The 15,662-nt window shown below is 36.8% G+C and overlaps 1 protein-coding gene across 2 annotated transcripts in view; it reads right to left on the bottom strand.

Annotated features, from left to right (window-relative positions):
* LOC133528126 (hemicentin-1) overlaps window positions 1–15,662 on the bottom strand; it is a 569,794-nt gene that overhangs the window by 75,280 nt on the left and 478,852 nt on the right. For both annotated transcript variants that reach the window (XM_061865357.1, XM_061865358.1), the window contains 3 exons: window positions 9,456–9,588; window positions 2,079–2,287; window positions 321–431 (listed from right to left, as the gene is read on the bottom strand). In XM_061865357.1, the coding sequence (XP_061721341.1) occupies window positions 321–431; window positions 2,079–2,287; window positions 9,456–9,588 (453 nt within the window). The remainder of the gene's footprint in view (window positions 1–320; window positions 432–2,078; window positions 2,288–9,455; window positions 9,589–15,662) is intronic.

Raw genomic sequence — 15,662 nt, 5'->3', positions numbered from 1 at the left:
GTGAACAAACCGGACTAATCCCAACATGGCCTAGTTTACTCTCTGGTTTGGAAGCTCAGATGGTAGTCGCTTTCGTAAAAACTAAAGCCTACGCCAATTCTAGGGGTTAGTTGCCATACGGACCCCAGGCTCCCATGAGCCATGGGAAAAATGCCGGGACAACGCGAGGAAGAAGAAGAAGATCGACGTTATTGTTAAGCTAAAATAATATTTTCACACATAACAAATTTGTTCTAACAAATTTTGGTGTGTGTGTACATAAATTATAACTATTAGTATTAACTGTCGAGTATGTATTCAATATTTTATTACTAAGTTACCTCCTTCTACTTCACAGGTTAGCTGCACATTTGATCCTTCATTGTACGGCTCCACTAGCTTCGTTCTATCTCTTCTTTTGGAGTCGTATATCGTGGGCCGATTTGGAGGTACTGCAACAAAATAGCAAGGATAAGTCTTTCTAACCATAGACTGGACTGGATGTATGTCGATACCCCCCGTCAGGGGGGTATGAGGGGCCGCCACCGCCTTTCGGCTGCGGCGGCTGTCGCGGGTCGCTCCCCACCGACCGGTGGGGAAGTCAAATGGCCGTCATTTGGGGGACGGTGTGTGTGACTGGTGTGGGCCAGCTCTTCGCTACCGAACGTTATCCAACCCCACGACCCCTAGCCTGGTGATACCGTTTGAGCGGGGCCAGGTTTCGGGGCCGCGGTGAAGGCGACCGGTAGCTTAGCTGGCGTGTGCGGCGTGCTGGTGAGGCTGTGTCCGAAGTGTGTAGTGCTTGCTTCTAACCATAGATATAATTATTGTAATCTGAAGCGAGCTACATTCCCAAAAAAAAAGATGCCTTTTTTACAAGATTGAATCAAATATAGGGAGTGAAACCGATTAAGTGTAATAAACAAAATCAATCTGCAATATGGTTCTCGTTTAAAAATATGTTATTCGCAAAAAAACGGACTGTATTGAGAGATTGAAAAAATAAAAATATTATGAATATTCAAAGAAGTATAGAGTTACCAAGTCTCGTTTTCTCAGAATATGTAGTGTAATTAAAGGCAGATGCTGCAAATGAATAAAGGATAAACATTATTTCTAACAAACAGCAGCTTCGTGGAATTCAATTGAAATTCAGTTCTTTTCATTTCTAGGTTGTTGTTTAAACGTTAACTGTGAGATTTCAAGTGATTTTTTTTTACAGTTAACGTTCACGATCTTTACATATTATTATCTACAAAAACGGAAATTAATCACGTACTTAGGTATAACTTATAATTAAGTTTTAAAATTTCCTCCGACGGTTAGAGGACGGAAATGCCCACATTTCATCCAAATGGAATCCAGTCATTAGTAAATGTAACCAAAAACGAATATCGCCAGTTGAAAAACCAAACATAGTGAGTGTTGTGTGTCGACGAAGTGTCCCTAGTACTAAGTGCGCAAAACGTTGCGCAAACCAAGTGCGAGTAGTTCGTAAAACTTGCGCAAGTTAACTTTGATTCCTTTTAGGTGAATTCTTTAAATACTCCCTACAGGGCTACAACCCAGCGTCGATAGCTGTGTTCATCGAGCAACACCGGGAAATGAGTCGGCTTTGACACAATTTCCCCTCTGCAAAAGCACACGACCAACTGGGAATTGCGGGGTGCGTGTTGTGTCTCGTCCGTTTACAAAAAGAGATCGAGGTGAGCAAGATTTGTCTTTGACGTGTGTCATTTTCTATGTAGGTATTTGTGTCGTTATTACAGATTGGCTTTTGTATGTAGTAAGAAGTGCGCGTGTGTACAGAACGATTTGTACGGTAATATATTGCTTGGGCTCTTCCCTTCCAACGTATCGGAAGCTGGTGTTGCTCGAAGATTGGTTGATTCCCGGATGCCTTCGCTCACCTGCTCTTAACTTCGCCTCAGTGCAAAGAAAAAGAACGTCAGTGAAAGGCAGTCTAATTCCCATAGGGCTTAGTTTCTACTTGGAAGGTGGACTTGTCGCTAGAAATGGTATCTGTACCAATACCTTGTCGAGATTCTATATCAAGTCTTGGCAAAACGCCAAAGTAATGATTGATGATAAATACTTACTAATAACAGTGAAGTTAACTTTCAGGTTCCTGGTGGGTGAGTTTTTGAAGTCCACCCTGCATCGATACAGTCCCGCGTCCACCGCTATGACGTTGTCGACCATCAGCACCGCCGGCGTCGCGCTCGCCCTGAAGTACGCGCGGTTCCCGAACACCGAGGGGGACGACCAGAGCTTCGGTTGGTTGGCGGTGCGGCCGCGGATGTCGTAGCTGAGAAAAATTATGTCAAATAAAATAAAAAGTTTGATAAAAAGGTAGTTAAGTAAACTTATTTGGTTTTAGTGTTTTTTGTTACCGCGATAGTTAATTGTGAAACAAAATTATAAAAAACAGATTACATCGGGTATAATAATTTTTTTTTAAATGCTAGAAATTGGAATTGAACCAGCGTGCAACGTAGGGCCGGTACCGACTGCACGCCAACTGCAACGTCGGCGTGCAGTTCCCATACAAATCGCAGTCGGGTTGCAGTTCGTCTGTATCGGCCTTGCCTTGCATTTTAGCCATCTGCCGCGAATACAGAGGATGCTGGTTCGATTCCAGGCCCAGTGCCCAAGCACCACTTTTTCTTTCGTATAATAATTTATATTCCACTTTATTATGTATAAACCTAGTAGTATTTCTCCTTGAACTCCTTCAAAAATTAAAAAAAAAACTCGCAATCAAATTACAACAATCGAACTGACTCTCCAATGGCTTCTACTTTTACTGTTGGAAATGTTATTATTTACTAAAACGGGATTTAATTGCGCAAAATTACGTTTTAGAGGACAGACTTCTTGGAGACCACGGGAACAACGCATTCTCAAAACGTCGAAGGTTTTAAAACTTAATTGTACGCTATTAAGTCCCGTTTTAGTACCTAAATAATAATGAATAAAAATCGTGAAAGTTTAAATCAGTGTTAGAAATGTTTCAACATTGAAAACACATTCATTTCTACATTCGGATCTAAAATTGTACCTATTTCTACCTAATTTGAATGCCTACAAGCACGGACTACTATATCAATTATCAATTGTAGCTTTAATTTAGGAATAACATACTTCGAGTATATACGTGTATGAAATGCTATGCCTCTGAGGAATATGCCAGCGTTCCCCGTCTGAATGGATGCATAAATTCCTCCCCAACTTCATGTAGGTATGTACTCGTATGTCAGATTTCGATAGATGTTACTTGAGGCATGAATGGAGTAAATATGAATAAAGGTACAGAGAGATAATCAACAATAGAGTCCTCTGCCGTCGATACCTAGTTAGTTAGTAGTGCTGGGTATTTTCCGCAAGTCGACAACCTTTATGCCTATTGTGCGTGAAACGAGGTAACGTTACTCTAACCACTCCAGCTCGTCCTTGAAACCTAGCAAGTTCTTTAGTGTGCACGGATTCCCAAGGTATTTGCTCCTGTATTCTTCCTACCCGTTACAGTCTAGGTGAATATGTTTTGTTGTTTCCTCGTCTTCCATGCACGCTCTGCACATGGGGCTGTCAGTTTTACCCATATTATGTAGGTGTTTGTTTAGTGTGTTATGTGATACTGCCGCTGATATTATTCCTACTATTAGACGTAGTTGGTAGCGTTAATACCTAACGCAACACCTTTTTAGGGTTCCGTAGCCAAATGGCAAAAAACGGAACCCTTATAGATTCGTCATGTCCGTCTGTCTGTCCGATTATGTCACCGCCACTTTTTACCGAAACTATAAGAGCTATACAGTTCAAAATTGGTAAGTAGATGTATTCTATGAACCGCATTAGGATTTTTACACAAAAATAGAAAAAAAACCAATAAATTTTGGGGGTTCCCCATACTTAGAACTGAAACTCAAAAAATCTATTTTCAGCAAACCCATACGTGTGGGGTATCTAATCTATGGATAGGTCTTTAAAAATGATATTGAGGTTTCTAATATATATTTGTTTTAAACTGAATAGTTTGCGCGAAAGACACTTCCAAAGTGGTAAAATGTGTCCCCCCCCCCCCCCCCGTAACTTCTAAAATAACAGAATGAAAAATCAAAAAAATATATATGATATACATTACCATGCAAACTTCCACCGAAAATTGGTTTGAACGAGATCTAGTAAGTAGTTTTTTTTTAATACGTCATAAAATTTAAAAATAAAATTTTTTTCGTCAAACCCATACGTGTGGGGTATCTATGGATAGGTCTTCAAAAATGATATTTAGGTTTCTAATATCATTTTTTTCTAAGCTGAATACTTTGCGCGAGAGACGCTTCCAAAGTGAAAAAAATTGTGTCCCCCTCCCCCCTGTAACTTCTAAAATAACAGAATGAAAAATCTAAAAAAAATATATGATATACATTACCATGCAAACTTCCACCGAAAATTGGTTTGAACCAGATCTAGTAAGTAGTTTTTTTTTTAATACGTCATAAATGTACGGAACCCTTCATGGGCGAGTCCGACTCGCACTTGGCCGCTTTTTTAATGTAATGTTTTCTTTCGTGCAATAAAGGTAAACAAATAGGTATTATTTGCCTTTCGCTGAATTATATTGTACAAAGTTTGCTACTACATACTAACTACCGTTATAAAGATAATTTTATCGTCAAAAATAAGTTCCTTTTACAGGACATCACACCACCTTGTAACACAATAAATAAATTAAGTCTTATGATTTATTATTTCGATAAATCAGGCTGCCAAAACACCTAAGTCATATGGAAGAATCAGAAATAACATACGAATATTTTGACGTTAACACAAGACTCGTATATGCCCTGTCGCTCAACAACATAACAGCCCAATTTGATTGAACGTACACTAACATCGAAATGATATCGGAAGCGTGCATGACTGTAGACGGCAGCACAGAAGCCCTGTATTCATTGGCGCGAAACATTATGTCACACAGAATTTGAAATGAGAGGTGGATTATCAAAGTAAACTTTGTAGCCACAGTAAATTTACTGCCATCTTTCGACACATGATTAAAACTTTTAGAACGCCATTTGACGCTGATCCTTATCCTTATATGTATTAATTTCTGTTAAATATCAAAGTGGCGCCATCTACCCATCTACTAGAGCACAGGCCATCGCTCGAAAAGATGCCGCCATACCTTTGGCTTATATGCTCTGTTAGATGGTGCCACTTTTTTGATATTTAACAAATATAACACATATCAGTTAAAAAATAAGGATCAAAGTCAAATGGCATTCTAAAATTTTTATCATGTGTCGCAATTAGCAGTAAATTTACTGCGGCTACAAAGTTTACTTTGACAATCCACCTCTATTTTAAACTCTTTGATTATGTCAAATTTCCATTCTTAGATTTAAGCCACTAGATGGCAGACTATTTTGCGAAATAGAGCGTGAAGTGTAGGGGGCAGCATCTGCTTAGAAGCGTGAATTGTTCTCACTTTCCATTCAGGCCACTAGATGGCAGACCCTCCAACACTCACAGTCTCTATTTGAATCATGTTATTTAGTTATCGTATGTCTCGCGCCAATAGTACGGACAATTACGAGTGAAATGCACGATAACTGAATGACATTAGTTATATGTCATTCTGATATCAGTGTGCGATCGAATTGGCCTGTAAGCCCTTTACGCCCTGTCGCTCAAGACGTCCGTATTTCCGCGTGGCTCCGGAAACGCCTCTCGTATCAATGTAGTATTTTTATCCTATAATAAACGATACAACCTTTCGCAATAATGAAAATACATTTCTTTCCGAACTAAAGTGGATGTAAGAGTTACGTAATAACGTTGTTCAGGAAATGGATGGCTTGAATAGGATTGCTGCTAATCAAAAAAGGAAAATTAAATATAAAATATTATTATTGTCGTATTTCTGTTCATACAGTCGGAAAATACGCTCAAAAATTCTATGCAAGCGTCGTGGAAGACGTCGAAAAATCACATTTCCTTCATGAGGTCGTTTAGTAGAGAAGGGTTCTTTCCTACTATACTTAACGCGGCCAATTTTTTATGGTTGACTACAGCGTATTGAAATGAATCTTATAGTTGAGTTGGAACCATGAAAAGTACGCAATTATAGTTTGGCATACGCAATGTTAATTCAACCATTACAGACGACCAGAAAAAAATATATTTTATCATTCAAATTAGAACTCTAAATATGTCGCATATAGTTTCGATTTCAAAAAGCCTCTTGCTCGAGTTATCGGGTTTGACCACTCACCCCTCGATATGAAAACTGCACGAGTGACGTCACGGTTAAGTCGCCTACTTTTTTTGTTTTATTCGATTTATTAAAATTGAAATTGTGTAAAAAATAACTGCAGTTCACGTTCTTTCAATCATTAGAATCTGTTGCTTTATTTTGTGCTTGGTGTGAAACACGAGTGAAATAATTTATCTTAATACATATTATTGGGTATCGGCCGATTTGGACGACCTGCCTCACAGCGAGTAAAAAAAAATCGTTCTACTTTTTCCTAATCACATTATGCTACTATTGTATAGCTATCTCTGTTTAGCTTGATTTACATTTACTCCATTCATGTCTCAAGTGTGTCTTCCGCGAACGCTTCGGCTGTGGAATGAGCTTCCTGCCGAGGTTTTCCCGAGGGGCTACAGTATGGGGTTCTTCAAAAAAGGAGTGTACAGGTTTTTAAAGGGTCGGCAACGCGCATGTAATGCCTCTGGTGTTGCAGGCGTCCATAGGCTACGGTGACTGCTTACCATCAGGCGGGCCGTATGCTTGTTTGCCACCGTCGTGGTATTAAAAAAAAGTAACATGTATTAATGACGACCGGTTTGGCCTAGTGGGTAGTGACCCTGCCTACGAAGCTGATGGTCCCAGGTTCAAATCCTGGTAAGGGCATTTATTCGTGTGATGAGCATGGATGTTCCTGAGTCATGGGTATTTTATATGTATTTAAGTATTTATAAATATTTATATATTATATATATCGTTGTCTAAGTACCCTCAACACAAGCCTTATTGAGCTTACTGTGGGACTTAGTCAATTTGTGTAATAATGTCCTATAATATTATTTATTTATTAAAATCCGACATACCTATATGGAGTTGGAGAGGAATTCCTACCTCCATTCAGACGGGTGAACGCTGGCATATTCCTCAAAGGCATACAAAGCATTTCATACACGTATAGACTCGAAGTATCTTATTCCTAAGCATCTATTTATATAGTAGGCCGTGCGTGTATGCATTCAAATTAGCTAGAAATAGGCACAATGTAAGATCTGAATGTAGAAATGAATGTGTTTTCAATGTGAATATTATTGTAATCCATTATGCAAATTACATTTTCGCTTCGCCGCTGGAAAACTAGTTTGAATTCGGGATTGCGAGAAAATACGGGAAACTGTTAAATGAGTACCTACTCATAGGAAACATTAGTACTTGATAAGGCAAAATATTTGGGCTTCACTATAGATTCTGGACTAACATGGTCCTCTCACATTGATCTCTTATGTGAAAAGTTATCGTCAGCATGCTATGCGCACTCGAGACTTACACCGAGTTTGTCACTCAAAAATGTTAAAAAAGCATACTATGGATTATTATTTTTATTATTGGGGTGTTGCGGGCCTTTGAGTGCCACGTCGACCAAGCAGTGATCTATTGTGACGGCCCTTTTAAAATTGATTACTAATGCCCGTGGAATCTAGGAAGTTCCAGATTCTTTGGGCCGTAATGTTCTGTACCTCATAGGGTTGCAATACATGCTGCCCTAAGTGGGTACTTCTTTTAGACATTTAGTGGTCCACAGGAACAGAGAATGTGCATTGCAGTTTCCTCTGACTCATGGCAGAACCTGCATGTCGCATCTTGTTTCTTTAGAATTCGAAACATGTGTTTGTTCAACTTACAGTGTCCAGTCAATATTCTAGTCTCCGCGCAGGTTTTGTGTTTTTTGAGCCCTAAAGGCTCCTTAGCAGTTTTGCTGTTGAACCCTTTGATTAGAGCTTTCGAGTGTTCTTGTCCTTTGACGAACTTCCACCAATCGATTGCTCTAGTTTTTTCTAAGTTGCTGAGCAGAGAATATGCATCACGTTTTGTGATTCCACAGAACGGTTCTGGGCCGACCAGGGGTGTGTCTGTGCCCTTTCTAGCAAGTTCGTCCGCATCTTTGTTTCCGTTAATGTCGGAGTGCCCCAGTACCCATCTAAGTATGACTTTTTTGGAGTTAGCCAGTGCATTTAAGTTTGTTTTACAGTTCTGGACTAGTTTTGAGTTAGACTTAAGGGATTCTAGTGCCTAGAGCAACTTTTACTATGGGACAAACCCTGAAATCGCAAAAAAAATTTGGCTGTTTCATACATTTTGCTGGTCTGATGTTGAAATTTCCCATGGAAGAGTCAATTTTTTTTTCGCGATTTCGGGATTGGTCCAAATAGTAAAAGTTGCTCAGTATGACCTAAACATTAAAGGGTCCAAGTAATTGCTTTACGGTCAGATACATAATGTATACTAAACGCCTGCAAATATGTGAGAGCAAACCTGAACACATACACCATTACACCACTCATTCCAGTACTTGGACCCTATTGTCCAGGTAATAAGGGTGATGATATTTTGACTAAAATGCAAATATCTCAGTTCTGTAATGGAACTCCGCTTGGTGCCCATATTTAATTATTTATTTATTTATACAAGGAATTCCAACAGCTATAAAAAATATATTAAACTTTTTAGATAGTAGTATGTACAGAGCCAATTACAGGAACTCGCAAATAGAAACTGTATATATAATAACAAAATACACACTAGATACAAAAGCACATGTGACACAAGATATTACAATATGAAATATATCAAGGTTACAATTAATAAAAAAAGAGAGACCAAGAAATAGATATGAGCAATAAGCAAGAACACTTATAACTTATTAAATTACACTAAGATAAACAACTTATATTCGCATTTAGATGAACAACATGAACAACATATAACGAAATGAAGTACATTGAAATACCTATCTAATGACCTAACTTAAATGGTAAACATATAAAAAAAGTAATTAAAATGCACTTATTGACATCAAACGACACAAGCTACTTATACTAAGAATCCTACAATGTTTTCTTTTTTTTAAATTTAGACATAAGACATTAATATATGTATTGTTCTCTGAACTCCCCATCGGCACACAAACCTCCTCAAGGTTTTGCCTACGATGGGTCTTGTATTAAATTATAGACTGTAAATTGTTTGTTTATTCAATAAATTAAAAAAAAAAAAAAAAAAAACTCTCATTTCTGTTGGTTTTTAGTCCAGGCTCCATACAAAATTGCCCATGTTCATTTATTCTAAGCTTAACCTCAAATGTCTTATGTGCTCCGTCTAGTAATTCAGGTGGACTATAACTAGACTCCAATGCTCTGGTGACGTGTGTCCATACAGTCCCTACCTGTATAAAGGTTCCCCGCCGCTCTCCTTAAACCAAAGCACCATGACCACTTCGTCGTTTTGCTGCAGCGGTGCGATGTCGCACGGGAGGGATGCTTTCTTCCCCAGCACGCCTTGCACGTCCGATGTTGGCACTGCGGGAGAAAAAAATTTTAGTGAAAAAAATTTTTTTTTCATTCGTCGGGCTTCGGACCGTCAACATCTGAAGATGCGTCGTAAGAGGCGAAACACGTGTCGAGTTTTGTATTTTCGATGGTGGGTTGTTTTATTTATTTGCGTATTTATTATTGCGGTGGGACGGTGGGAACATTAATTGCATGTAAAAATACGCAAGTAAGTATAACGGGTTAGCGCTGATTGACTAGCACGTTATCTGTTCGCGGATAAGCAAAGTAATATTTTTTGTTTTAATTTTAATTTTTATGTTAAGGTGTCGTAGGTTCAGAGAGCGGAGTTTTCCAAAAATCGTACCGCTTTTTTAGATCAAAATACACTTGCCAAAAATTTGTTCAGCAATGTTAAGGATTATTTCTAGGGACTTCATCCATTCGAACACTGATTTTTTTGATTTTCGGTCGATAGAAAATAATCCCGAACCTACTAAAACGCACTTATAAAATGTGTAACATTTTATAAACAAAAGCTAAAAATATATAATTTCTTCTAAAAATGCTCAATTTTATTTTTGAGGGAACTCATAAATTTTTTTTGTAACTTATTTAAATTCAAAAACATGATATTCGCGGTTCCGAGCACGCACATCATCGTCAACGCCCACGATCAGTGAGAGTGAGGGAAAAACACGAACCTACGGGGCCTTAAAACCCGCGCAGAGACCGAATCTTCTGTAGCAAGTTACATGCAGCAGGCCCTATCTTTTGTTTCCTTCTAATTTCCCGACTTTACGCTCCCTCTTAAGTTTAATGCAAAAGATACTGGACTTACTATCTATACAGCGTGTATTAGATTGCATAACTAAAGGGTTTAATATAATAAACTAAGTTTAGGCTTTAATGAACACACTTTCATAGGTTTAAAAAAAACAGACGACTTTAATTTTTCCATATAAAAAAAATCAGCAAACAATGTATCACCACTTTGTTTTAACTCAAAACGTCGCATTTAATGACGCAACGTCACAACTGTCACAAGTGCCTATGATGTACGAAATACAATGCCGCTCGAAAAAATATCAAAAATTAATTATGCTCTGGTAGTTGACACATAAGGTGAAAGTACTAGTGCTCGACGCTGCACTAGTACTCGACATGGGAACTTTATGTCAAAGTGACAAGGATTAAGATCAAATACAGAAAAATCTTCGTTGTTCAAATTTAACCTATATTTCCATGAAATAAAGTGCCCATGTCGGTGACTAGTGCGGCGTCGAGCACTGGTACTTCTACCTTAATAAAAAAAAACAGAAACGTTTTATAGCACTAAAACCTATGTTTAGTTTACGTTTGTGGTTATATCAAAAATATTAAAATATACATTGCATCTTCTTGTCTGTTTGTCTGATTTAATTTCATGTTTTTTAATTATTTATTTAAGAATTCAAGTCTTGGAGACCCTTTACATGTCTAAGGATATTTTAATGATCTTTTTTTAAATTATATCTTATCTCTGACACTTAGAGACTTTTACATGTCTGAAAAATTGTAGTATTTGTTGTTTGTATTTTATCATGTTTTTTTTGTGTAATTTGATATTTATTGAATGTGTAATTGTATTTTGTTATTATTATTGATTCTAAAAAAATTACATGTAAAAGTGCCCCTGTGGCCTACTTGCTGAACAAATGTTTGTTTGTTTGTGTGATCCTGTCTAAGTAATATAGTCACATATAAGTACATTAACTAGTGCTGCACTGGTCGTTTATTAGTGTAGGTTTTAAGGTTCTGACGGAAGATCAGCGCTGTGGTCTCCGCAGCATTTATGCTGAGTCAGCGCCTATTCTTTACCACAACACATGACCCTCTACTAATATCTCTATTAATCTAAAAATAAGACACGTAATACATTTGATTATTGACGTAATTATTGATATTAGTGTCAAATTGTATGTTACTTTTTCTTTGTCTCTTGTCAATTTTCTTTTCCTCTTGTTATTTGTTTGTGTCACAAAGAATGTAAGTTGTGGTTGAATAAAGATTTTATCTATCTATCTATCTATCTATATTTGACCAATATAGACTGGATGGATTGAGACCATCAACAAAAACTAGTCGTCTAGCCTAACCTATTATCTCACAAACCAGTCTTGCAACACCGACCTCAAGGTCAAAGATTGATGACGATCATCTGATCTCGTCATCAATTGATCTCATCACTGCGTCATCGATCAACGATTTTGTAGGTCATTGTACTGTAACCATGTCCGGTTGGATTTTTTGATATACTCTTTGGCAAATTACTTTATTTCTTATACCTCATTGCTTCATGATGAAACACCGTGGGATTAAGTGTGATTGTAAATAATGAATTTTATTGTTATGTTAATAATGATGAAATTGATAATTCAATATATACCGTATTTTTTTGATATTTCGATTTTATTCTAGAAAGTTTCTAGACTAGTATTTTTATACAATTTTGGTGTTTGACAATCCTTTAGCACATAATGATTATTTTTAGATAGGTAGATTAATGTTTTTTATTTCGTTCGGTTAATGCAAAAAAAAATATATGAAAAGTTTCCTTAATTTATATTTAAAGTTAATTGTTTTAATGTAAAGTACCATGTCTTAAAATATCGGTAAATAAGTGGTTATTGTACCTAATACTAATGAAATTAAATCATCGAAATACCTACACGCGCGAAAAACCTACACGCGCTAAATACTTACACACGCTAAATACTAAAATGTCATACAAAGTTTTCTGAAATCAGTCTTTTTTTAGAGATAATGACAATTTCTTTTCAATTTCTTGCGATGTTTTTTTTCTGTAATAACTTAGTGAAAAATACCTTTTTGGCTACCACGCTGCCAAAGTGAAACCTACTGACCGACAATAAAGTTTTACAGGAAAGTAGCAAATTTTTCATTAAATTAAAGAAAAAGTTTACTTATTCGTTATAATGTTTTTTTGCCAAGATTTAAAAAGAAATAACGGGTCTTGTGCAGGAAACACACGCGCAAAACTTTTTTTTATTGAATTTGTCATTTTTTGCTCCTTATGACTTCAAGAATGCGTGGCTAAAATATGTCGGGTTATATAGGCCCACTGTGTATATATTTTTAATTTACTATTATGAAGAAAATTTTAATACTGAATCAACAACCAGATATGTTAAGAAATGGAAGGTAGAGGTAAGGAACAGAATCTCCTTGGGCAGAACTGTTGCAAAAGTGTCCAGCTGTCAGCTATAAATAATAGTTCCAAATCTCTCCAGAGTAGCGCTAGAGTAGCTAAGAACCTAGGCGTTATTGACGGAGTGAAGTGCGCTGTCTATGATTAGATTTTTTTTCTCAAGTATTCTAGGTATTGTAGCGCCACCTATTTATGGTTTTTGGTATGTGGAGATTCTGTTCCTTGCCTCTACCTTCCATAATGGAACTGTATATATGTTGACATATTTTGTCACTGGTGTTTTCAAATAAATGATTTTATTTTATATTATTTTATGTCTTGTCCTATCATATTGAAAAATTTCAACTCCATTGAACGGCAAAACAACAGAAATATTCAAAATTATACTAAAGTTACTGCAAGTTTCACAAAGTACAGCAAGTAAATAATTAAATTTCCGTACCATTTTGTCACAGTGACAAGGTGCGTAATGGTTTTTTTTTTTATATATATAGGACATTATTACACAAATTGACTAAGTCCCACAGTAAGCTCAATAAGGCTTGTGTTGAGGGTACTTAGACAACGATATATATAATATATAAATATTTATAAATACTTAAATACATATAAAACACCCATGACTCAGGAACAAATATCCATGCTCATCACACAAATACATGCCCTTACCAGGATTTGAACCCGGGACCATCAGCTTCATAGGCAGGGTCACTACCCACTAGGCCAAACCGGTCGTCATAATTACAATTATAATATCAGGAATTACAATTAAATTTCCTGACTGTACTTTGGACAACACATTAAATAAGTTGAACCGATTGAAACTGATAATCCTAATTGGAAATATGGTTTTAAAGTGTTACTCAGAAATAACAGGGCTATAAAATAAAGTTTCAAGATAAAACCAAAATGTGTCATTACGCGGGAAAAGGAACTGCTAACGCCACGATGTTAACCCGCGACGCAAAAAGAGGGATATATGTTTGGCCGCTATGTAAATAAATAAATAAATAAATAAATATTTATAGGACATTATTACACAAATTGACTAAGTCCCACAGTAAGCTCAATAAGGCTTGTGTTGAGGATACTTAGACAACGATATATATAATATATAAATACTTAAATACATAGAAAACACCCATGACTCAGGAACAAATATCCATGCTCATCACACAACAAATGCCCTTACCAGGATTTGAACCCGGGCTTCATAGGCAGGGTCTGGCCTAGTGGGTAGTGACCCTGCCAATGAAGCCGATGGTCCCGGGTTCAAATCCTGGTAAGGGCATTTATTTGTGTGATGAGCATGGATATTTGTTCCTGAGTCATGGGTGTTTTCTATGTATTTAAGTATTTATAAATATTTATATATTATATATATTATATCGTTGTCTAAGTACCCTCAACACAAGCCTTATTGAGCTTACTGTGGGACTTAGTCAATTTGTGTAATAATTTCCTATAATATTTATTTAATATTTATATTTATTTACCCCAGCAGGGGGTAACATGATGGAACGAAGAAAGAATCTCGGCGACACAGGGTACCTTACTTACTCGTATGTGCTTTTAAACTAAAAATAGAACTGAATTAAAATTTCTCAATAAGCATAAAATGCACATATAACATTACTAAGAACTAAACACACATTGAGTTCAAAACATTACCACATTATCATAAAAAAGAACATGAGCATCTCCGGGTATAAAACCTGTTTTTATCACCAACTTTACTTTGCCGGTCAATAAATACAAATACCACATACAAATTTCACGTGTCTAACAAATACTTAAACGCAATGATAACTTTGTATAGGTACATTTTGACCTCACGTACGGTGGCATTTCCGTTCTATAAAAAACAAGACATTATTATCTTAAATAACGTGTTTATAAGACTACCGAATTGTTTGAATATGGTAAACGTCTTTGGTTAACGCAAGCCAAGTTAACTGATGTGTTTAATTTCCTTCGCTATTGTTATTTGATAACTACGCAATTTCAAACCTAGCCGATGTTTCCCAAACCTGTGCGGAAATAATTACGGTCTTTTCATGAGAACAGACTGCGTAGCACATCATCTCGTGGCTGGCAATATTATAGATTGTCCTAGGTACAATGCCGGCCTAGGTCTGCAAAGTGAACTTGAAACACTTTCAACACATCACGTTTCGTTCTGCGCGAGACCAGATTGGACCGCCGGGTATTTTTTATTTTGAGAAAATCTCTAGAAGTACTTCTTCTTCTAACAACTTCATCGATAAGAAACCTGATTTCTTGACTATCGCTTAACATAGGTCTAAAACGCACCTTAAACATTTATAATTTTTTTTGCAAAAGCTACATAAAATTAAAAATTGCTTCTACTGAAACGCGCCATTTTATTTTTGATCAAACTCATAAATTCCTCTTTTCTCGTTAAAATGAATAAAAAAATTATATTTATTCAGGCAAGCACACCAATCAAACAATCTAGCTCACGTTTACGTTCAGTGCGAGTGAAAAAAGAAGCTGAACCGTTCCGTGCCTCATAAATCAACGCCCTTCGTTACACGTACAAAAATATACTGCGCCTATTTTATTTCCTAACATGTACAGAAATATAGCTCCTTATCAATTTTGGTTCCGAGCATGTACAGAAATATAGCTTCGCGCCAATTTTGGTTCTGAGCATGTACAGAAATATAGCTTCGCGGCAATTTTGGTTCCGAGCATGTACAGAAATATAGCTTCGCGCCAATTTTGGTTCCGAGCATGTACAGAAATATAGCTTCGCGCCAATTTTGGTTCCGAGCATGTACAGAAATATAGCTTCGCGGCAATTTTGGTTCCGAGCATGTACAGAAATATAGCTTCGCGCCAATTTTGGTTCCGAGCATGTACAGAAATA

The sequence above is a fragment of the Cydia pomonella genome, chromosome 19 (genome assembly GCF_033807575.1).
Source record: "Cydia pomonella isolate Wapato2018A chromosome 19, ilCydPomo1, whole genome shotgun sequence".
NCBI lineage: Eukaryota > Metazoa > Arthropoda > Insecta > Lepidoptera > Tortricidae > Cydia > Cydia pomonella.
This window is presented reverse-complemented; position numbering and strand designations above follow the sequence as displayed.